The sequence below is a fragment of the Anabrus simplex genome, chromosome 1, assembly GCF_040414725.1.
Source record: "Anabrus simplex isolate iqAnaSimp1 chromosome 1, ASM4041472v1, whole genome shotgun sequence".
In the NCBI taxonomy this organism is placed as follows: domain Eukaryota; kingdom Metazoa; phylum Arthropoda; class Insecta; order Orthoptera; family Tettigoniidae; genus Anabrus; species Anabrus simplex.
This window is the reverse complement of record NC_090265.1, coordinates 1,637,622,648-1,637,648,263: the sequence shown is the minus strand read 5'-3', so window position 1 is coordinate 1,637,648,263 and position 25,616 is coordinate 1,637,622,648. Positions and strand designations below refer to the sequence as shown.

Sequence of the window (25,616 nt, the reverse complement as noted above, 5' to 3'; positions counted from 1 at the left end):
TAGTGATTAGTGACCAAGAGTTATAAGCAGTAACAAATCGATCAAGTGAAAAATCAGACGATTTCCTCACTTTTAACGAATAGTACTACGTTGCCGATCTAACAGCCCAAAGTTCCAGAGCTGGAATGACCAACCCGCAGTTAGCCGTGATCCGTGAACACTCTTCGGTTTTTTCGGTGGGGGTACGGGGTCGAACAGTAAACTGTTTTTAGGAGTACCCGATGAGTCGGAAAATCTCAATACACTACACTGGCGGCGGAAAAAAGCTATCTGACTTGGAAGCAAATTTTTCCTCCAAGCCAGAGGTGAAACCCCCTCCTCACTGATAATTTGGAATAAGATGAAAGTAGAGTTTAATAAAAGTGAAGAGGAAGAAGCTTTTCTTTAGAAATGGCTCTTTTCAGGATTGAATTTTGAGTTGTTTAGTTGTGGTGCTATAATTTGGAATATGCCTAAATTGTAATTCTAGAGCAGGTCATACTACTACTACTACTACTACTACTACCACCACCACCACTAAGTGAGCCTCTGCCTTAAGTTTGCACACTGCTCATTCAAAACAGCGCGTCAGAGTAGGGATCGAATATCTGGAATACTATGATGGACCAGTGAGTTACGTACCAGCAGTATCGGGAAGTATATGAAGCAGAGGAATGGCATGCTAAAGAAGAAAGTTTTCAAACTCCCCAGCTATTTTCCGCCAATATTCAGGCAGGCTGTTATACTCGGTACGCAGCAGTAATCCCATCTATCGGAGTTGAGTGGCAGCATAAGAGACCAAGAACAGCACAACAAACAATATTCAATGTAATGCTATTTTGATCTATGTTTTGCGCTTTCGATATTGCAGGCCTTCACATTTAGTTTACTCCCGACTCTGAAATAATACTCTTATCATAGTCGGCACGGTAAAACTGAATAAAACAAATGATCGCAAATTGTATTCTCTATAATTTTGTTATGTAGTACCTTTCGATAGGACCATTAACATATAGGCATTTAAAAATTAAATTTTAGGTGCCTTTCCCTAAACTACAATTTCATCCAGGGTGAATAAAATTGTTTATAGCTTAGACTGTAGTTTGTTATTCCCCAACTCCATATACTGATTTTCATTAAATTATGTTAACCCATTTTCTCGTGGTTCGGCGTTGATATGGACTTAGCAATAAAAATACAAATTCATGAATATCTGTGTATCTATGCATAAGACATAAAAGATCGAAATTTAATTCTATATAACTTCAGTTATGTAGTGTTTATCGATACGACCACTAATAATATAAATATTTGAGAATTAAATTTCGGCCTTCCCCTAAACTACCATTTAACTCAGCGTGAATACAATTATTTATAGCCTAGATTGTATTGGCTCAACCCCCGACTTTACATACCGATTTTGGTTAAATTCTCTTCAGCCGTTTTCTCGTGAGGCGTATACATACATACATACATACATACATACATACATACATACATACATACATACAGTCCGCGCACCTTTTAGCGATATTTCTATGTACGGGGGGTGGAGGAAGGAGGGAGCTCTCACGGTTCCGGTTATACTGCCAACTGAATGAAAATGAAATCTGAATTGAATCGATAATATGATCGATCGATATGAATATTCTAAACCTTTATTATCTTAAGCCAACAACTGTGTCATACACACTTTATGTAACATTATATAACATTTTTCGATGCGAATCTTGTTCCCAGCATGAATTCTATAGTTTGGATTTGCTGTGTAAACAACAAAACTACTAGTACGTAAAGTGTACGCCAGATGTCACACAGCGATGCATAAGCGATTCATAGTTTGTATTTCAAAGGTTGCCAATACGAATCTCTAAGATACCCGAGGTCGACCTATTCAGCACTAGGGTGTCCATGAATCGCTAAAAGGTGCGCGTACGGTACATACATACATACATACATACATACATACATACATACATACATACATACATACATACATACATACATACAGAAATGACGGAAAAGTGCATTTCCTTGTTACTGTGGATCGATACAGAAATACCATTCTTTTCAAATTCTGAGCAATGTACAGACAAAACTTTTATTTTATATAGATATATAAATCCCTGTCCTCTACCGTGTACACATGTGGAGGCATTGTGAGAATTATACCCCGAATTAAAACTTCACAACTCAAGAACTGTTGGAGTGACAGATCGACCCTTAATACACGGACCTTGTCTGCGACGCGCGGGCATCCCCATGCTGTCGCTGCCCTGTGTAACGGGAAGTGATGAGTAAACGGGAGGCAGATAAGCTCGGCCAACCGATGAGAGAAATTCACTGTAATAGTTATATTGTTCTTTACTGTTTTTGTGTGTCAACACAAATTATCGGCTCTCACCGTCAACATATGGTATACCACTTTGATTTGTACTTCTTTAAGGACTGACACTAACACTTGGTTTTAGAGACACTTTCGCTTTCACAAACACACGCTGTTGATGTATGCCTTGAAACCAGGCCACAGTTTACCGAAGTTGCCATGATATATTATTTAAATGATTTAATGATTTAAATGATTTAAATGGAAAGATGCACTCATTGTGCCTGTCCCAAAAAACTCTCCTGCAAGCAATACATCTGACTACCGACCTGTCTGCATCCTCACAGCACTTTAAGGTTCTGAAGAAGATAATGCATAAACAAATTGTTAAATACTTGAAAAACATTCTGTACTTGATCCCTTACAGTCTGGTTTTAAGAAAGGACACAGTACTGCAACAACACTAATCAAAATCACGGATGACATTAGACGGGCTATGGGCGAACGAAAACTGACTATACTTATCCTTCTAGACTTAAGCAGTGCATTTGACACTGTACATATAGACATATTGTTAGCTAAGTTACAAAAACTTCACATGGCTCTTTCTGCTATTCAGCTCTTGGGCTCATAACTCAAAAACAGACGACAGCGAGTTGTATCAAACATGAAGACTAAAGAATGGAGGACTAAGCTATCTGGCGTTCCCCAAGGGTCTATTCTTGGACCTCTTTTATTCTTAATCTATATTAATGACATTTCTCCTCATCTGAACGACTGCAACTATCATCTTTATGCTGACGATCTTCAGATATACTCACACTTTAAAATCCCCACATTGACAAAGCAATCCACCATATGAACTCGACTTTAAATTCAATTAGCTCGTATGCTAAAGAGAACTGCCTATTAATTAACCCGAAGAAAACGCAAGCAATCATAATAGGACAATCTAGACTTTTAAATACGCTAAACATCATACAACAGCCTAATCTCATGCTCTGTGGTGAAACTATACCTTTTCAGAAGTCTGTAAAAACCTAGGCGTTGTCATGAATGACACATTAAACTGGAATGACCATATAACAAGAGTCTGCAGAAAAGTATATGCATCTCTTCACCCCCTAAAAATGAAACAATCCATTCTTCCACACAGCATGAAAGTAAAACTTATTCAAACTCTCATTTTTCCAATAATTTATTACTGTGATGTCGTATTAACCGATGCAACTACAGAACAAAGTATGAAACTTCAAAGGGCAATGAACTCTTGCATACGATTTATATTTTCTTTGAACTTTAGGACACATATTTCCCCCTATTATGAGAAGCTATCCTGGCTGAAAATCGATCAACTAAGAAATTTACATACTGCGACACTAATTTTTCGACTTCTGAAAGAATCTACACCTGAATACCTATCCTCACATTTTAACTTCCTCTCATCTTTCCATGGACATAATACCAGATCGACTTCTACCCTTATGATACCGGTTAATCATTCATCTGTATACAGACACTCTTTCCAAGTGTCTGGGGCAAGGCTATGGAACACACTCCCTGTCAGTATACGTAATAGCACTTCAAGAGTCTCATTTAAACGGTCTTGTCGAGATTTCCTCTTAAATACATGATCAGCTTGTATGAATGTTAGTGTGTATGAGTGCAAGTGCGATTTAGAACTATTGTTAGGTGATGTAGATGTAGATAGGCTAGATAATATTAATCATTAGAAATAACAATTATAATCTATTATAATATTACTCCATAAATTTAGGTAGTTCCTAGGGACTGTTAATGCTATTTTTCCAAATTATGTGATTATGTATGGTACGTAGTGGTTAAGTGGAAGAGAGGGCCGTGAGCCTTAACTTCGCCACATACAAAGGCATGAAATAAATAAATAAATAAATAAATAAATAAATAAATAAATAAATAAATAAATAAATAAATAAATAAATAAATAAATATAAAAACCAAGTAAATGTGCTAGATCAGTACACTAGTACAAGAGTTGTAAAAGTAGTAGCAAATAAATTACCACACTGCTCTGTTCTGCAATAATCAATCATACACTCGATAATATTTACAGTAAAAGTCACGGTATATAATGTTAAAGTACTCGGGACCATGTCTTTCCGAAATATATGTAGACTACCTCATCCTGACTCCATCTCGATATGTCCAGGCTCGTTCAAGCATGTCCAGTCATGAGCGAGAGATTTCCGCGCTTGGTAACACGTGGCTATATCCCGACCAGATCCCCTGCGGGGTGGGGCGGTAAAATAACATCCACGGTATACCCCGGCTGTCGTAAGTGGTGACTAAAAGGGGCCCCAGGGGCTCTCAACTTGGGAGCGTGGATTGGAAACCACGGGGCCTTCAGCTGAGTCCTGGCATTGCTTCCTCTTATTTGTACCAGGCTCCTAACTTTCATCTATCCTATCCGATCTTCCTTGGTCAACTCTTGTTCTTATCCGACCCCGACGGTATTAGGTTTCCGAGGCCTAGGGAGTCTTTCATTTTCACGCCCTTCGTGGCCTTTGTTTTTCTTTGGTTGATACCTTCATTTTTCGAATTGTCGGATCCCTTCCATTTTCCCCTCTGATTAGTGTTATATAGAGTGGTAGTTGTACTTCCTCTTAAAACAATAATCACCACCACCACTCGCGACCACACCTAGACCTATGACTTCAGGATATCTCTGTCTCATGACTTGGACTCTCCGTCTGACTCACCAGACTTTCCCTGGATATTTTTCCAAACCTGGAGAATAGCTGTGTTTCCCAACTGCCTGTGCAAAATAAACTACTAATATCTAATATATAGATCTTCCATCTTCAAAAATTCTTATAATAATAATAATAATAATAATAATAATAATAATAATAATAATAATAATAATAATAATAATAATAATAATAATAATAATAATAATAATAATAATAAGCCAATGTTTGGAACGGCTTTTGCAGTAAGTAAGAACGTTACTGGCTCAGTAGTGAATTTCTCTAGTCCTTCAGAGAGGTTATCTATTCTGACTCTTCGTTGCGGAAATAAAGGGAACACCTTGATCAATGCCCATGCACCAATCAATGAAGACAATATGTGCAATCCCGAGAAAGTAGACCACTTTTGGGAACGTCTTGAAGAAGAGATGGAGAAAAAAACCTAACAAGAACATTAAAACATTGCTGGGTGATTTCAACGCCCAACTGGGAATGGAAGCACAATACAGATCAACAGTGGAAAGATATCCTGCTAACAAGATGACCAACAAAAACGGAATAAGACTTGTTGAATTGTGCCGGACGTTCGATCTTCAGGTATTGTCGACGTTCTCTAAGCATAAACCAAGCAAACAGAAGACTTGGGCTTCACCGTGTAATCTAAATGGCGAGGAGCAGATTGACCATGTTGCAATCTCTAGAAGGGCAATAAAAGAGATTATGAACGTTAAAGTTCCGAGAGGGCAAGGTTTGACTCTGATTATTACATTTCCAAAGTTAAGATGAATTTCATTCCTCTCAAGAAGACTCCAAACACTGGAAATAAAATTCGGAGATATGATGTAATGAAATTTGAGATTAGTCAAGAAGGTAAGGAGCAGTATCACTAAAACTTGATCTTTGAATCTAAGATTTATACTGACATCGCATCTGAGATCCAAAAGGCAGCTAACGCCACAATCCTGGCAACTCCTAAACAAAACATCGATGGTGGAACAAAACCTGTGATCATGCACTGGCTCGGAGAACTGATGTCTGGATAAAATGGAATTCGACCAAGTATCAGGAAGAAATTGATTCATTCTGTGTTGCGCGGAAAGCTGCAGGCGGAGTGTTTTGATATGAAAAACGATTGTATGAGAAACAACGGATGGAACAGATCGATCAGGACTTCCGGAAGAACAACGCCAGGGACTTTTATTAAACCTTCAAATCTATTCTGAAAGATTATCAAGCTCCTAGTCTATGTTTTAGAGATACTACTGGAAATCGAGGCCTGAACAACAGGGAAAATTGCAACCTTTTGGCTCAGTACTTCAACAAATTGCTCAACTGTGATGAGCCAACGCAAAGATTATCCATCTCCTCTCCTATTCAAGGTCTGTCCAACTCTAAACCACCTTGCAAGATTGAAATTAAGCAGATCATTGACAGTCTGAAAGATAATAAAGCAAGTTGGGAAGATTCCATTGTGGTGAAGCTGACAATTGGGGATACTCTGTACATTCTAGTTCGTCTCTTCTAGGTAGCTGAGGCCATACGATTATTATTATTATTATTATTAGGAGATTTGTAAAACGGGTACTATACTAGTTGTATGGCAGTCAGCACTAATCCATCCTCTCCATAAGAAAGGAGACAATAACAACGTTGACAATTACAGAGGTATATCGATAGTGACTGTTACTTACACGATTCTTTCTAAAGCACTCCTCAGCGGAATCGAAGTTCTTCATGATAAGCATATTGGCGAATGCCAGGCTGGTTTCTGAAAGGGCCGTTCCTGTTCGGAACAAATTCTCAATCTGAAGAACATCATCAGCTACAAGATAAATTGGAGTTTTGAATATGTGGTCACATTTGTGGACTTCAGAAAAGCATACGACTCGATTGATCGACAGTCATTATTGAATGTTCTGGAAGAGTTTGAGGTGGATGCTACATCCAGAAACATCATAAGGAGTATATTGAATTTTCACGACCGCATTGTAATCGAAATAGACTTTCAACGTATTAGGTCGTGTTATGTACATGTAGTACGTGTTGAAGAGATGTTAAGTACAGAACAAAAATGGCCAGCCGGACACCAGTGGGATCCGAACCCACAACCTCCCGATTTCGCGTCGGTTGCTCTACCAATTGAGCTATGGTGACCTAGGCCACTTGGTTCTGTTTGAAAGAATCTGAGCTACAGGTCTGGCACTGCTGCTAGCACACTGTAGAGTGCGTTTAAGTCTCCCGTTGTAGGGCATGTCAATGAATATTGAATTTTCACGACCGCATTGTAATCGAAACAGACTTTCAACGTATTAGGTCGTGTTACGTACATGTAGTACGTGTTGAAGAGATGTTAAGTACAGAACAAAAATGGCCAGCCGAACCCACAACCTCCAGATTTCGCGTCGGTTGCTCTAGCAACTGAGCTATGGTGGCCTAGGCCATCTTTTTTCTGTTTGAAAGGATCTGAGCTACAGGTCTAGGATTTTACGGGAAGTTGTGGAAATACGTAAAAATCCTAACAATTTCAACAGGGACACTGGCTATCAATTAAGTAATACGTGGTTGCCAGCCATTAAGGATTTACGTAGGTAGCTCTCTTCCCTGTCCTTTCTATATTGTTATTTCGTTTCGGTGTTTTCCAAATTCGTACGTTTGTCATCACCAGATGGTTCATTCCAAGCTAGGTGTTACGTGCTAAGTGTCATACTTTCATTCGTGTGTACACCGGTTATGCCCGCACATACCGTCTAACACCATTATTCACCGGGTGAGTTGGCCGTGCGGTTAGAGGCGCGCAGCTGTGAGCTTGCATCCTGGCGATAGTGGGTTCGAACCCCACTGTCGGCAGCCCTGAAGATGGTTTCCTCATTTTTACACCATGAAAATTCTGGGGCTGTACATTAATTAAGGTCACGCCCACTTTCTTCCCATTCCTAGGCCTTCCCTATCCCATCGTCGCTGCGACGTAAAGCAAACTGTAAGAAAAACTCTTCATTATTCATCCTCTGGTTTTCTCCGCATACGTAGGCAAGTCAATAAGTATCTGCAATTTTGCTCTAATTGACTTCACGTTGGCTCTATGGCGTTGTGTGCTCACCAGTCGCTAGATGGCACCGTTGTCTACGCGTCTGTGATAGGATTCAGTGTTATCATATCAGTACAGCTTGCGATGTTGCGACGTAAAGATGGCCGAGCCACTCTCTGTTTGCACCAAGGAAGAACAACATTCCGTAATCCGTTTTCTTTGGTCTGACAATGTACCAGGAGGGAAAATTCATGGAAAACTTTCAGCACAATACAGGTTGGTTCCAGGGGCTCTGAACTTTGGAGCGTAGGTTGGCGACTACAGGGTCCTTAGCTGAGTCCTGGCAATGCTTCTACTTCCTTGTGCCACGCTCTTCACTTTCATTTATCCTATCCGACCTTCCTTGGTCAACTCTTGTTATTTTCCGACCCCGAAGCTATTAGGTTTCCGAGGGCTAGGGAGTCTTTCATTTTCACGCCGTTCATGGTCCTTGTCTTTCTTTGGCCGATACCTTCATTTTTCGAAGTGTCGGATCCCTTCAATTTTTCTCCCTGATTAGTGTTATATATAGGATGGTTGTCTAGTTATACTTCCTCTTAAAACAATAATCAGCACCACCACCACCACCGCACAATACGGGGACAATGTTTTACCACAGCCAAGTGTTTACCAGTGGATTGAACAGTTCAAAAGGGTCGCACGAGCGTGAAGAATGAGGAAAGATCCGGGCGTCCATCTGCAGCCGTAACTGATGGCAATACTGAACAAGTGTGTGATATGACCCTGAATAACAGACGATAGACTGTTGATGACGTGACAAACCATATGGACATTAGCCATGGTTCTGCATATGAAATCATGCATAACAGGCTTAACTTTCACAAAGTCTGCTCGAGATGGGTTACAAAACAACTGAGTGAAGAGTAGAAGCAAAATCGTGTGAGAATCTGTCAGCACCTACTGGACCGTCATTCTAACGAAGGTGAAACGTTTCTAAAACGGATCATCACTGGAGATGAAACATGGGTTCACCACTTCAAACCAGAGAGTAAACATCAGAGCATGGAATGGAAGAATCCCGGATCCCCAGTCAAAAGCAAATTCAAGAGTCAAACTTCTGCAGGAAAAGTGAGGCTCACATTTGTTTTGGGACTCTCAAGGGCCAATCCTGGTACTTAACAAGGAAAAGGAGAAATATTAAACAGTGAACGTTATAGCGATATGCTGGACTGCTGGTAAACAAGCTGAAACCTGCAATTCACAACAAACGCAGAGGTCGATTATCGGAAGGTGTTCTTTTGTTGCATGAAAATGCGCGTCCACATACCGCCACCCAAACCGCTCACACTCTTCGGACACTGTGTTTCGAGGTGTTGGAGCATCCTGCGCACAGTCCCGATCTCGCCCCGTCGGATTTCCATCTGTTTGGTCCACTTAAAATTGCTCTAAGAGGTCGTTGATTCACCTCCGATAACAGGTGAAGGAAGCGGTGCATACCTGGCTTGCTGCGTAACCAAAAACTTTTTTTTGCAGAGGGTATCAGAAAGCTTGTGAAACGGTGGAACATGTGCATTGGAAAGCAGGGTGATTTTGTTGAAAAATGATATCAATAAAAAGTATGTACTCTTTCTGTAATAAATTATACAAATTTGATTACATGTGATACTTATTGACTTGCCGTCGTACTTTCTTTCAATTCTTCAGCTGCGTTCTATTCTATCCCGTGTCTTTCGTTGCATTGTATTTTATTTTATTAGTTTCTGTTTATTTCTTCTACCACATTCGTCCCTGATTCGTCTATGACTTCTCTGATACTCCTTACGCAGGCATGGTGTGAAAATACATCTTAATTGGAGCTTAATGTTGTCATCAGCTCCCGCTTGGAGTGCTGTGCCAGCATACAGCGATCCACCTGGTGACGAATGAGTGTACCACTACAGCTCCAATGGTAATGCATTCTTAAATTCAAACGGTCATTATTGTAGATGTCTTTCTCATGAACAGTCAAGATTTTCTTCTGAAGACACGGAACAAAGTTTTCTGCGAAACGTAAAGAGTTTCACCTTGGTTTCTTGACACGGCATAAAGCCCAAAAGCCCATATCTTGTGTACAAGTACGGTCCGTGAATGCATCGCCTGGGTGACAGCCCTCAATTCAAATCAGTGATTGATTGATACTTTGAAGTCTTCCTGGCCAAACGTTCGCATCATTTTGGAAACACTACTCTTTTGACGGAAACTGGATACCTCCTTATCAACCACGTTAACAATCAAAACTCCACGTGACCTACATCTATATTGTTATCAGTGTGTCATGCTGTCAGTCATATTTATGGAATTTGTGAAGAAGTGTTCTTTCTTTCTTAATCTGCTTACCCTCCATGGTCGGCTTTTCTCTCGGACTCGGCGAGGGATCCTATCTCTACCGCCTCAAGGGCAGTGTCCTGGAGCGTGAGACTTTGGGTCGGGGGATACAACTGGCGCCCAGACAGCCTAACCTACTATGCTGAACAGGGGCCTTGTCGGGGGATGGGAAGATTGGAAGGGATAGACAAGGAAGAGGGAAGGAAGCGGCCGTGGCCTTAAGTTAGGTACCATCCGGGCATTTGCCTAGAGGAGAAGTGGGAAACCCACGGAAAAACACTTCGAGGATGACTGAGGTGGGAATCGAAACCACCTCTACTCAGTTGACCTCCCGAGGCTGAGTGGACCCCGTTCCAGCCCTCGTACCACTTTTCAAATTGCGTGGTAGAGCCGGGAGTCGAACCCGGGCCTCCAGGGGTGGCAGCTAATCACACTAACCACTACACCACAGAGGCGGACGAAGAAGTGTTCCTATATTTTATTGTGCCAGTAGCTACAAACACTTGTAAGACAGTCATGCTATGAAGATAAAGTTGGAATTCAAGAGGACAAACTGGGGCAAATATTCATTTATAGGAAGGGGAGTTAGGGATTGGAATAACTTACCAAGGGAGATGTTCAATAAATTTCCAATTTCATTGAAATCATTTAGGAAAAGGCTAGGAAAGCAACAGATAGGGAATCTGCCACCTGGGCGACTGCCCTAAATGCAGATCAGTATTGATTGATTGATTGATGCTGCCAGTGTTATTTATTCATGGTATAACTGAAGGAGGGACTATAAACTTTGTCATAATTCGGTCTCTGTACTGCAATTAGCGTACATAAACTGTTTTCAGTTCTTGTTCTGTGCGTTTATTGGGTTATGTGGTAATAGCTTTACAAGTATCATCAAGTGTGCCAGATTAGATGGCGAATTACCAGGGGCGTATTCTCCTTGAATGCAAGGCATTCATTGCATGCGTTATGATAACACAAAGAACTGTCTGATTTACGATTTTAGGTTGTTTCATGTCAAATATTAACGATTTCATCTCTCAGAAGTTCAAAAGGTCCGCGCAACTGTACTAGTTCCGTTGCTTGATTACGTGTGGTGCTGGTGTAGTCTCGCCGTCTACTCCACTCTCGGAAAAAAGAGACAGCAAATGGGGGAGTTAACGACGTAAGGCATTCAATCGTAAAATTGCATTCAGTGGCAGACGTAGTTCAGAAACCCTCCGAACGATGTCGCTGCAATTGAAACTTGGTCAGAATTTGTCACCCCATACCCGTGCTACCCTTTGCCATCTGTTAGCAACTTGGAAAAAGTCGACATGTTTACAGCGAACGGGACACACAGATTACCCCCTAGCGAGAACCCAACGTGAAGAAACTGACCAACGCCACTGGGGTGACTTACCTCCAGTGCTTGAGTTGTGGCTAACTAGTGAGTTAATTCATTGTGTGTTTTGCTGATTAGTGAGTTCATTCTGTCTGTGCTGTTCCTGTGCTATTCGTCGTTTTGCGCACATGTGGTATTAACGATGGATGAGTCTAAAACGGATATAATTGTAAATCAGTTTGAAAAGCCATTTACTGGCCGTTCGTTTGATGAAAAGATGCAAATAGTTAAAGCCGCGCGACCTCTACCTTCCCTCGTAAATTTCTTCTTCTTCTTCTTAATCTGCTTACCCTCCAGGGTTGGCTTTTCCCTCGGACTCAGAGAGGGATCCCTCCTCTACCGCCTCAAGGGCAGAGGCCTGGAGCTTCAGACTCTGGGTTGGGGGATACAACTGGGGAGGATGACCAGTACCTCGCCCAGGCTGCCTCACCTGCTATGCTGAACAGGGGCCTTGCGGGGGATGGGAAGATTGGAAGGGATAGACAAGGAAGAGGGAAGGAAGCGGCCGTGGCCTGAAGTTAGGTACCATCCCGGCATTTGCCTGGAGGAGAAGTGGGAAACCACGGAAAACCACTTCCAGGATGGCAGAGGTGGGAATCGAACCCACCTCTACTCAGTTGACCTCCCGAGGCTGAGTGGACCCCGTTCCAGCCCTCGTACCACATTACTATTTCGTGGCAGAGCCGGGAAGCGAACCCGGGCCTCCGGGGGTGGCAGCTAATTACATTAACTACTACACCACAGAGGCGGACCCTCGTAAATTTAAAAAGAGAAAACAAGAATTGTGTACGCACGTTCAATCCAGAAACTTACAGTAAAACTGTTTGGCTCAAGTTCACCTACATGTAATTAGGGTGAGTAGAATTGAAATTTACTTAATACATTGTGTTAACTGCATGGTTACTAGTTGCATGCCTCAGTGGAGATTCCAGGATACGCCACTGCGAATTACCATGTCTATCAAGCATGGAATGGTCGCACCTGCAACTACATGCGAAAGGATGGTGATATGCGCGGTATCATAACAGGCACGAGTCACATGTCTTCACAGGGAGACTGAACCAGCCTGACTGTATGCTTCAACAATTTTCTATTGTTTGCAGAGGGTATTAGGTAAGGCCCGGTCAGCAGGATACCAGTTTTCCAGTCCGAGATAGAATCTTCTATGCTCTACCGTAAATTATTAATTCCTATAATAATAATAATAATAATAATAATAATAATAATAATAATAATAATAATAATAATAATAAATTTAAATAATAAATTTAAATAAATTTAAATTTAAATTTAAATAATAAATTATTATTATTATTATTATTATTATTATTATTATTATTATTATTATTATTATTATTATTATTATTATTATTATTATTATTATTATTATTATTATTTACATTTTATGGCCTTCATTGGACCACTCTAGCCAACTTTATACAAATAATTTTTCAGTTTCCTGTCAGCCCAGTACTTCTTCATTCTCTCTGATTTTATCCTTCTTTCTTCATCGGAAATCACCCTTCCTATTGTCTGTTTGTTGATTCTGATTTGCAGTCTGGTTTGTTTGTCTGTGAGTTTCTTGATTTTGTCGGTTTTGTTTCTTAGGTCTTCCACTGTAATTTGTAGTTCATCCATATTTTCCTTGATTTCTGTAATCCACTTAATGCTGCAATTACTATTCCATAATTTTCCTATTATTCTCCTGATTATCCTGTTCTCTGGTGTCCTGATTAGATGTCCAAAAAATGAAATGCGTTTCTTCCTGATTGTGCTCATTACTGGTTCTATTTCCTTGTAGACTGTTTCATTAGCAGCTACTCTCCAGTGTCCATCTTTTTGGTATGATTTGCTGATGCACGTTCTAATGATTCTTCTCTCTACCTTGAGTATTTTGTCTATTTGTGCAGTGTTAGTTGTTTTGAAGATGGTTTCGCTTGCATATGTTATTTCTGGTTGAATGACTGTTTTGTAATGTTTTGATTTTGTTGTTATTGACAGGCCCTTTTTGTTGTAGGTATTCTTGGTAACATATTGTGCTCTGGTCAGTTTATTTATTCTGTTATGCCATCCTGGCTTTTTATTGAGGTTATATGTTGTGATTTCTCACGGAGATTTAAATTTATCTACAATTTTGATTTCTTGGTTTCCTATGGCAATTTATTTATGAGTGGTGAGTCAGTAAACATGATTACTGTCTTTTCAAAAGATATTCCAAGACCAATTTTCTGTGCTATTTCCTGTAGTGATATAACTTGTCTGGTTTCCTGAATATTGTTGGACAAGAGAGCAAGGTCATTGGCAAAACCTAGGCAATTTAAACTTATGTTGTCTTTGGGTCTTCTTCTTCTTCTTCTTCTTCTTCTTCTTCTTATAAATTGAGGGATTCTTTGGTAACCTATGGTGGGCATTTATAGTTGGGGACAAAACATGACGGCTTCACTTCCTGGAAGCGAACTGGAAGCCAGTAGTCAATCACACCCTGCACCCTGCTGAGTTAACGAGTTCTAAGTGATCCTTGTTTGTTTTGGAGAGGCTGCCAAACCACTTTCTACCGCACTTTCTGTAGTATTTACCCTTTCTTCGTGTAAAGTGCAGTAGCCGATTCGGCAACTCTGGCTGCAGTAGAGGTAGTAAATCCTATAAGTCGCTGGAAAGTCGTGGTATGAGGCGAGGTCGTCATGATTTGTCCCCAACTATACCAGCACTATCGTCAAATTATACATTGTAATTATTATTAATAATCATCGTAATGTTGCAAATCGGTTCCAAGCATAGGGCTGATAAATTTAATAGTAAGATAGAAAGGTTACATTTGATGCCCAAATGTTGGGATAAGTATTTTGTAAAGTTATAAGAGGTTGGTTTCCCGGTAGTCCTTCTTCTTGACACTTTAATTACCACCAATAGAATGTAATTAAATCGAGGATACAGAAATAAAATAAGTGTTAAATAGGAATGTACTGCCACAAACAAGAAATATTGATCTTAAAACAAATAAGAGCTTGATTTTAATGTTCATATTTACAGGAAAGCATGTCTGAAACATGCAGTAAATGTTGTCTTGGAATGTAGAACTCTAGCAGTTAGTCCTGTGGTATTTCACGAGCCTGGATGATCTCCTTTAGAAATTGAGACGATGCCTTGGGAATCCTCGGCCTCGCTGGATCGGTGATGTTCACGTAATACACCCCGAACCTTTGCCTGAAAATTTTAGATTCACCTGAATTACTTCCAATTTTAATCCAATAACACTGGTATGTATAGCAGATATAATACAATTGAAATGAAGAACGGAAGAAAAATATGTGAGTTTAGAAGAAACGTCAAAACTGGGAATAAATACCTTGAGATGAGCATGTGACATTTAAACAGATTATCATTCTAATTTTTCCAAAACTACACATTAGAATTGTTAGCAACAAAAACCGGTATGATATGGAATGACTAGAATTGTCTAAAATCTTAAAATCCAAAGGGGAAAGTACGAAAGGCATGTTCTTCCACACTTTTCCCAAGCGTAAGAATGACAAAATCAAAGCAGGCAAAGTGTGAAACATTATTTTTCATGATCTTTCTGCTATAGCTGCATAATATACTGGCCCAATTCGCTAAGAAGAAGATTAGTCCACTATATTCTTCATTGTTGCTCAAAATGGCGAAAAGGATTTTTACACCTGAGTCGGAATCTCCATAAAATCTGATTGATTCAATTAAGTATTGCCTTTGTAATGAACCTCTTGGATTAGAATTAATGCCATTAAAATTGTGTTTTCCTCACAAAAGAAGGTTATCAAAAGTTGGTGTGTTTAAGGGTACAGCAAACACGAAGAAGGACTCTCGAGACTATTGGTTGCTGAAGAGGTACGATGTTGTGTTTTGTGGGCAACGGCCCTAAATGTAGATAACTGATTGATTGAGTGATTGATAAACGGATTTATCTAGTTAAAGACGTAACCAATAATTTTCGGTTTTATGTTAAAAATCCTGACCTACGTCACGTAGTTCATGAGTTTTATTTGGCAATAGCTATGTGTTACAAGATGTTGTAATGGAATCATAATGAGACATGATAGCCCATTTAATGTAACATGGAGGAAACTCTCAAGTCCAAGATGGTGCAGATATTCAGAATTCCTCGACCATGGGTGTCATGTATTTATCAGGAAAACATCCACCCGGTGTAGGTATTATCATTATTATTGTTATTATTTATTGCTTAAAATTACACTGACTTCACCCTCTTCTTGGCATCGGCAATCCATGTACATGGCCTGTTTTTACAGCCAAGTATAGCCATTCCGAATCCAACCCTTCGTGGAGGGATGCATCCACAAGTATTTTTCTTTGGTGGTTAGTAGTGAGGTATATCGAATGTAACATAAGATAGTGTATTTAAACGAACACAAATACCCAGTCCCCGAACCAGAGGAATTAACTAGACATGATTAAATTCCTGACCCGATTAAGAATGGAACCCATTTCCTTCTGAAACGAAAATCATTATGCTGCCCGTTTACCCAAGGAGATGGACAACAATAACAACAAAAACAACAAGAATTTTAACATCGAATTGCATTGACATCACTACTCTTTTCTAACAACAAGCGGTCTTATCAATATATTTTGAAAAACGTATCATGATTAAATTAAAATGTACACTCTCGTCTCCGATTTGCTACGGACATACATAATACAGAATCCCTTTACGAAACTTATTCGAATTACATGCTGGAACATTTCGATAATATTACTTACGTATAGCCATTGTTCCATTCCAAATTGTCCAGTAGACTCCAGGCTGTGTAACCAATAACATTAGCTCCATCCTCATACACTGCCTTCAGCAACTCCGTTAAGTGACTCTGTAAATGAAAGACATTCAATTATATATCAGGTTGTTGCACATGATGTGCCTTTCTGTAGTTATATAATTACATTTTTGTAGATCGTGTTGTATTTATATTTTTTTAGCAAACCATTACAGAATAAAACAAGTTCGGTGATGATTATAAAAGTACATAAATATAAAAGAAATAAAATACATAAAATACATAGGTATTCATAACCTACTGTATACGGAGAATAAAACTTCCGGTTTGGAAATATACTGTTTTATTTTTACATTTAAACTCCTTGGGCTGCATCCCCCCCCCCCAGTATGTTGGCTGTCAGCTCCATCAGAATTACACAGCTACATAATGTTTATTGTGCGATCTGTGGTCAAATGTATTAGTGAAGATATTTCAGAGCACTATTCCAATGGATTTATGTGATAAAATGAAAGTGATAACACTAAAACGCTAAACAAATGATTAGCCATCGATTTGTACAAGTTCCTGATATTCTTATACCAAATTGGTAACTGGAGCAAGGAGGGGAAAATCTTCTTTTTATTTCGAGAGTCCGAAGACAAGGCCCAAAAATTATATGTTCATTCTAGGTAATTGTAGGTCAGAAAATGGTGGGTTTTATTTGTCCGTTTTTTTCCTTTTTCGGCGTTTTTGGCTTATTGTTATTTTGACCTTTTTTGGTATTAACGGTTTTTTCAACCCCACTTTCTTTCTTTCTTTCTTTCTTTCTTTCTTTCTTTCTTTCTTTCGACTTGATTTTTATTGCCTATTCTCAATTCGAAACATCATAAGTTCATCCATTACTCCTTAAACATATTTTTTTTAGTAAATACATATATTTCAACTGTATCTGACAAGAGAGAAGATGAAATTAAATTAAATTAAATGAAAAATGAAACTATTGCTTGAGAAACAAGGGTATGAAGTTATGTGCAAGATAAGTAAAATATTTAAAGGAGAAAGTTTTGTTGTGAGTGTTTTTGAAAAGGAAAATGTCACTTGCTTCAAGTATCAATCCTTTAACATCTGTATGTGGAGAGAAGCGTTTCGGTGTTTCGCAACGTACTGTCTGAAAACTTTCTATCCTTTACACTTAAGAACCTGGAGATTTTGATATACTGGAAAGACCACTGAGGTAAAGTTTCCAAATCCTAATTTCTGTAACCCTAGTGTGGTTAAGCCAAATATGATTCCAGTTGTTCCAATTTCAATTTCTTTCTCCAAGGTGTCCATTGCAGGTTCGCTGAATTTATTCTAGGTGGAAAAAAATATTGGATTGCAAATTCTGCGAGTACTTTATAACAAACATGGATTTTAAAATTTGTTAATCTAAATATGTATAATGTCTGAAAGAATAAGTGTTTCACTAATATATTTTTGCACTCTTTGCATACCACCAGAATTTTAAATTTTTAAATATTATATCTATTCATTAAATATATAATAAAAACTAAAATTATGAATGAATTTCGATCGTATTTTTACGTCCGTTTTTGTCAGTTTTAGGATCTTTTTTTGATATGTTGAGGTCTCTTTTTAGCCAATTTATAGGTCCTCAACTTTCGAGCCCTAGTCATAATAAATAACACCTCAGTTCTGTGTAGTGTATTGAATAGTATAGCTAAAATATTCATAGGCAGCCCTGAAAATTTTCCATGTTGTACCATTTTACAACCTGACTTACCTTAATGAAAGCCACGGCCACTACCTTTCCCTAACTTGAGTCACTGTAAATCTTCTCTGTATTAATGCTACGTTAACCCACTATCAATATACAGTAATGTTTACATGTCCGATGGAAACTGAATGCTATTAGTAGAAAGAACTTCTCTTGGAAAGAGGAATAAGGGTATCCTTATGGGAAGAAAAACTTTCCTCAACTAGGCCTAAGTATGAAGTCGGGTACACTTTGATACTTCTCGAATATGATCATACGTAAATACATCTAGTGAGAACCATGCTTGATATGCAACTCTAGATACCGTCACCTCAATATGGCGCAATCCACTTCCCTGCCGGTGTATCAAATGTCATATCAATCATCTCCACTGTTCCCTGTGTACAGCAAACCCATGCCATCAACCTTACCTTGAAATAGCTAATTCGGTCTGTATCTTCAAGAGTTCCAGCGTCTGAAAACCCATTCTCTGTGATGAGGATATCAGGAGCATTGTAATTCTCATGGACCCAAGTTATCAACTTGCGGAACCCCCAGGGCACAACCTGAAAACAGAAATAGAATATCTAAGATTAACTTCTAACTAGCTCAGTATTTATAATAAGGTACATTAGGGGAGATTTGTGTAACTGAGGAAGTACAAGAGTAAGTATTCCATATCCACCCTCGTGATAGAGAATTGCTACAAATTGTAATTGTAATTGTAACATTTTATGGCGAACATAGGAGCACTCTAGTCGATTATGCAAAGGAAATTTAGCTTTTCTAAGCTTCCAATATTTCTTCATCCTCTCAGATGCCAACATCCTTTCTTCAGTTGAGAACACACTACCTATTGCCCTTTTATTAATTTTATTTTGTAGTCTCACATGTGAGTCACTGAGAATCTTAATTTTGTCTATTTTGTCCTTGAGATCATTTAGTGTTATTTATAGTTCATTAATGAAAAAAAAATGAAAACCTGTTATTTATAGTTCATTAATGAAAAAAAAATGAAAACCTACAACCTGTTTTCCAGTCATATAGTTCATTAATATCATTCTTAATTTTTGTGATCCATTTAATCCTGGTATTGCTATTCCATAATTTTTCTGTTATCGTTCTACTAATTCTAGTTTCCGGTGTTCTAATAAGATATAAAAAAATGAGATGCGCTTCTTTCTAATTGTGATCAATATTGGTTTGATTTCCTTATACACTGTGTTATTTGAAGCTATTATCCAATGGCCATTAACGTGATATTGTTTATTTATACACGTTATAACTTCTTTCTATCTTAAGTATTTTATCAATTTCAGGTGTATTAGTAGTTTTGAAAATAGATTCTCTTGCAGCAGACACTTCTGTCTGTGTAGTTTATAATGTCTTAATTTGGCTACGATCGATAAGCTTTTCCTCTTGTATGTGTTTTCGCTGACATAATTTGCTTTATTTTATTTATGTATTCTATTTTGCCAAGTTGGATTTTTGTTTAGATTATGAGTTATAATTTCACCTAAATACTTAAATTTATAAACAATTTTGATTTCAAGTTATTTTCATTTTATTTTCGAGTGGTGGATCAGCTACTATGGAAAATTACATTTAACTATCTGAAAACCGTCAAGACATGACGGTCAATAGGCTAAATATTTATTGAAGGATTTACTTGCACTTTACTGTTTTTGCAGTTTTTTTACGTCGCACCCACACAGGTAGGTCTTACGGCGACGATGGGATAGGTAATGGCTAGAAGTGCAAAGGAAGTGACCGTGGTCGCAATTAAGGTGCAGCCCCAGCATTTGCCTGGTGTGAAAGTGGGGAACCACAGAAAACCATCTTCAGAACTGCCGACAGTAGGGTTATTGTAATCTATCAGTACCAAGAAAACTAATGACACACCATAATATTTTGATGTTCATCATCCAACATTCTTAATCATATGAACTTATAAGAAAAACAATATACATAGTTGAATTCTAGAATGCTTGGTACTAACGTACCTGTGAACGTACAAAATTAATATAATTCCAAAGCGTACCGCAAGAATACTGTGAACATTTAATCGTATTTTAATGTATTATTTAATAAATTTTATTACATCCATATCATAGAATGTTCCAGAATGTTTAGTATAAACATACCAATGAATGTATACACCGATTCACCAATATGAACTGAACTTCAAAGTGTACCTCAAGAATGCCATAAACATTTTACTTGTTGAAATTGCATTTCACCAAATTATCTACTACTCACGAACAGTACACTAGAATCTTATGTAACATATACATGTCATAGAATATTGACGCTTGTTTTTAAACCAGAAGACACATCATATCGTTGTATATTTTATATATTGTATATTTTAATATTATCACTCACATCATGTGACATTCTTCATTAGATTTAGTAATGTTTTAAAATTATATGTTAAGTTAACTTTAGATCTTATGACCAGCTGAGGATGACCTCTGTGAAGGTCGAAACCGGTATTGCTTAGTAACAAGATATAATAAAGTATTGATTAGGTGGACGGTACCCATTCTTTGTGATTGTAGACAGTAGGGTTTGAACCCACTATCTCGCACATGCAAGCTGTTAGCTGCGCGACCCAAACCACGTCGCCACTTGCTCGGTGCATTCCTTGTACAGTTACCTTTTGGCACTATTGCAACTTACAAATATAGTTCTCTTGACATTGCAACATTTAACTGGCCTTGGCTGAGAACTGACTGAAGAGACCTTCACGTCCCTTGAGATTTATTGATCGTGATACAAAATGCCAAGAGAATTGGAAATTCATGCCTTTTGAAAGAAAATGGAAGTGTTTTTTCAGATCTCGTAAAGTCAATACGAGGGAATAGAGCTCTCTGTCCCGCTTTATCTCCACTTATTATTTCCAAGTCTAAACAATTTTCGTACATACTTCTTAGAATTAGGCCCTAATATAGTTCTGTTTAGGAGTCGTTGAGAAACGTTACGATTACCAAGGAACATAGCTGTGGCTCCAATGTTTAGACTATGTGGAGGCAAACCATTAACCTCAAAGAATTCAAGAATTATGTAGGAAATTGAAGAAGTTGGCTTTCATCTTCAGTAATGTGTTGACACTAGTGTATGGTTTTGAACTACCAGGTATAAACCCAATGACCTTCAAATTAATTAAGAATGGCAACTTTCGAGAAAATTGTGACACCTTTCGCAGAAGTGAATGTTTTGCTATCAATTTCAATCACGACATCATCATGTGCTAAAATTCTGGTGGGTACGGTATTTCTATAACGTTTGCTCCATCAACATTTACTAAGGGGTAGTCACCGTTACCGACTTCTTGCAAAAATCAGCGAATACTATTCTTTGTGGTTTTGTTCGCGTATTTTTTTATAAGCGGCGTGTTTGAAGAAGGGTCAAAGATGAAAGTGTTCAAGACAATTATTATAATAAATCATTGTTTGGCGATAAGCATTTGGCAAAACGGGCAAAACATTTATGGAATCTTCTCCAAGAAGAATAATTTTTCCAACAGAGGGAATAGAATGCCGCTGCCTGTGATATATTTTAGAAGACGATTCACACACATTAATGAAAGACTGTTTGCCATTGGGGTTTTATGTCATATTGAGCCGGGCTGATTGAATATCGTCAGTTGCTTTGGAATTTCATTTTAATCCAGACACCGAACTCTCATTTAAATGTAGAGGAATTCTGTGCAGTGTTTAACCACTGGGCAGCAAAACAGCGGCTATTCCTTTCCACGAAGTACAGATAACCAGGAAGACGTCTGACTGCGTATGCGTGCCTACCCCTTTCCACGTCCCCTATTGTGCCACCTGCTCAGCGCTCTAACGTTTCAGGCGGCTTTGAAGTACTGCAAGCACTTTAGTCAGTCAGAAAGTTACATTTTTCTTTAATAATTTAAAACATGTACGGCAAGAAATGTTTATGCTTTTAAAGATGCTCTGCAAATCTACAGGCCAAGAGCTTTTATCAGAATGCTTTTTGATGTCGGTCGGTTCAGCCGTTCTCTCAATATCGCGGTCACAAAAGTCAGCCTAGTATTTTAAATTTATAGACGAGCAAGGAGAGGAGTGATCACCATTATTACACTGATTATGATTCACAACGAGATAATTAGTATAAAACGAAAGCAGTATACACAGAAAACATTTGCAAGAACTGTACAATCGCCCAAGAAAGGAACGAGCACATGGTACTGTATAAGTTATTTACAGATACACTTTTCTCACATGGGTAGATATAATGTTTTTGTGTGTGTCCACAGGGTTCACATATTTCTACATGGGAGGTGAATTACATTTTGATAATAGTTAAAATTAAGTCTGATGAAATATTAAATGCTAGGAACTTACACTACTACGCAACTCATTCTTCTCTTGAGCAACTGTACATAGTGAAACATCACTATGTTTGTAGCATTATTGTTAGTTTTTTTAACAAAGCCTTGGAATTGCTAATGGCCATTCCACACCATCTCTCCACTGACAGCTCGGACACATACCGCTTAGTCGAGCAGCCCCTGTCCTTTCTCCTAAGTCTTCCCAGCTCAATGTTTGTAACATTTTTGTAACAGTACTCTTTTTTCGCACATTACCCAGAAAAAATCGAGCTGCTTTTACTTGGGTTCTTTCCAGTTCTCGAATACAGAAATATTGCAACCGTACTCTAATTGTGGTTGTACCAGAAACTTACATGCCTTCTCCATTACCTCTTTCCTACAACCCCTAAATACCCTCATAATAATATGAAGAGATCTGTAACCTTTATTTACAATACCATTTATGTGATTACCCTAATCTTTCTTTATATTAAGATTTGGATACCTACAGTGATCCCCACGAGGCCCTTTCACCGCATGAATGCAGTAATTAGAAATGAGAGGACTTTAACTCTTTTTGAAACTCACAACTAGACTTTTAACCCCATTCATACCATTGTCTGTTGTTCACCTCTCAACATTGTTGAGGTATTTTTTCAATCATTCACAATTTTTAACGTATTTATTACTCTATACATTATACAATCATCTGCAAAACGCCTTATCTGTGATTCCAGTCCATTACACATCTCATAACTTAAAGGTACAATAATAATGGTTACAAGATCAGATAATGCTTCACCTACTATAATTTTCTGAGTCCTGTTTTCTATGAATATGCCCACCTATTCAGTTACTCTTTATCCTAGTGCAATAGCACTCATTTTTCTCAGTAGCCTCTTATGATCTACCCTATTAAAGCCTTAGATAGGTCAATCGCTACACAGACCATTTGTGCTCCTGAATCTAAAAATATCTAGCTGGAATCCTACAAGTTGACCTTCAGTGGAATAACTTGAATTAAACCCAAACTGCCTTCTATCAAACAGTAATTTCGAATACATGTCTAATCAGGAAGAATGCTTTCTCAAAGCTTACACGCAATACGTTAAGCTGTCTGGCTTGTAATTATCGGCTCTATGTTTATCGCCTTTTACTTTATACACAGAGGCTACTATAGTAACTCTCCTTTCATTTAGTAGAGCTCCTTCATGCAGACAGTAATCGAAAAGTACTTCAGTCATGGTACTCTATCCCAACCTATTGTCTTTAGTATATCCCAAGAAATTTTATCGATTCCAGCTGCTTTTCTAGTTTTCAACTTTTGTATGTTATTGTAAATCTCTTTGTTATCGTCGGTATATTTCAATACTTCTTTAGTATTTGTCACCTCCTCTACCTGGACATTATCCTTGTACCCAACAATCTTTACATACTGCTGGCTGAATACTTCTGCCTTCGATATATCCTCACATATGCACTCCCCTTGTTCATTAATGATTCCTGCAATACTCTTCTTCAAACCTGTTTCTGCCTTGAAGTACCTATACATACCATTCCATTTTCACTTGTTTTTGTATGACTGCCAATTATGCTTTTTATCATGTTGTCTTTAGCAGACTTCTTCGATAGATTCAATTTCCTAGTACGTTCCTTCTATTTCTCCTTACTTCCACAACTACTTCTGACATTTTATTTCCAACCTGCACCTCCTTCCTAGTCTCTTTTATTTTCTCTTATTATATAGTGGATTTTTACTACCTTTAAATGTACATTTATGAACAGACCATGCAAAGAACTGATAGGGAATTTGCGCCCTGGGCGACGGACCTAAATGCAGATCGATGATTGATTGATTGTTGCTGTTTTAAAGGTTAAAACAATTTCATTTTACACAGCTGTTTTCACATTCCTCAATTATTGCTCTAAACCCATCCCACGGACTGCTACAGTTTTAATTACCATATTCCACCGATCAGAATGACTTTTTAAAATCTTCCTCATGCCTGTTTTATCAACCATATGATAGCCTACTGCCTAATAGTCATACTGTTACAACGTTCCTTTCTATCGAATTTATTTTTAACTACAATAAAGACAGCTTCGTGATCACTTATACCATTTATTACTTCAGTTTCTCTATAGAGATAACTCCCTTTTACCAGCACCACATCCATATTATTCTTCCCTTTAGTTGGTTCCATCACTTTCTGAATCAGTTGTCCTTCCCAGATGAACTTATTCACCATTTGTAGGTCATGCTTCCTGTCATACGTGTTATCTTCCCAAATGACATTTCGTAAATTGATATCACCTGCTACAGTCATGTTGCTTTCCATGTCGTTTCCCACGCAGCTGATTATCTTATCAAATAATTCTACGACAGCGCCACACTTTCCAGATCTGTACATCCCTGAAATATCAAGTTTCCTGTTGTCTTTAGAGATGAGACTTATACCTAAAATTTCATGTTTCCCCGCATAACTCTCTCATAGCTTACAACAAACTGTTCTTTCACCAGTGTGAGTACCTCCCTCCTACAGTTCTGGCCTGTCTCTACGATAAACACTCCAGTTCTTAGCCATTATTAAACTCCTATTACAAAATCTTGCAAATATATACCTTTTAAATAATTTAATTATTTACAACACTTGTACAGGTCAACCCTATCATTTTTATATCATCCTTACATAACTTGTGACCAAACGAGTGGCTGCGGGGTTTGGGTCACGCATAGGGTTACCAACTGAAAATTTCCAAATGCAGGACATTGCTTAGCAAAAAGCAGGACATTTAAGAAAAATGCCTGACAATTTCAATCGATAACAAAATTATTCATATATTACACACAACTTTTTACAAAAGGGAATACCTTACTTAATGATCTGTCCTTGCTGCAGTTCATTTCCTTGAAGCTGTATTTTTCAACAGAACCTACTTTTGAAAGAAGACGCGAGTTATTT

At 38.2% G+C, this 25,616-nt stretch overlaps 1 protein-coding gene across 3 annotated transcripts in view; it reads right to left on the bottom strand.

Moving 5' to 3' along the window:
* Positions 1–14,786: 14,786 nt before the first annotated feature.
* Positions 14,787–25,616, bottom strand: part of LOC136858638 (myrosinase 1) — a 100,408-nt gene continuing 89,578 nt past the window's right edge. For all 3 annotated transcript variants that reach the window (XM_067138342.2, XM_067138343.2, XM_067138341.2), the window contains 3 exons: positions 18,746–18,880; positions 16,563–16,669; positions 14,787–15,008 (listed from right to left, as the gene is read on the bottom strand). In XM_067138342.2, the coding sequence (XP_066994443.2) occupies positions 14,891–15,008; positions 16,563–16,669; positions 18,746–18,880 (360 nt within the window). In that variant the 3' untranslated portion in view covers positions 14,787–14,890. The remainder of the gene's footprint in view (positions 15,009–16,562; positions 16,670–18,745; positions 18,881–25,616) is intronic.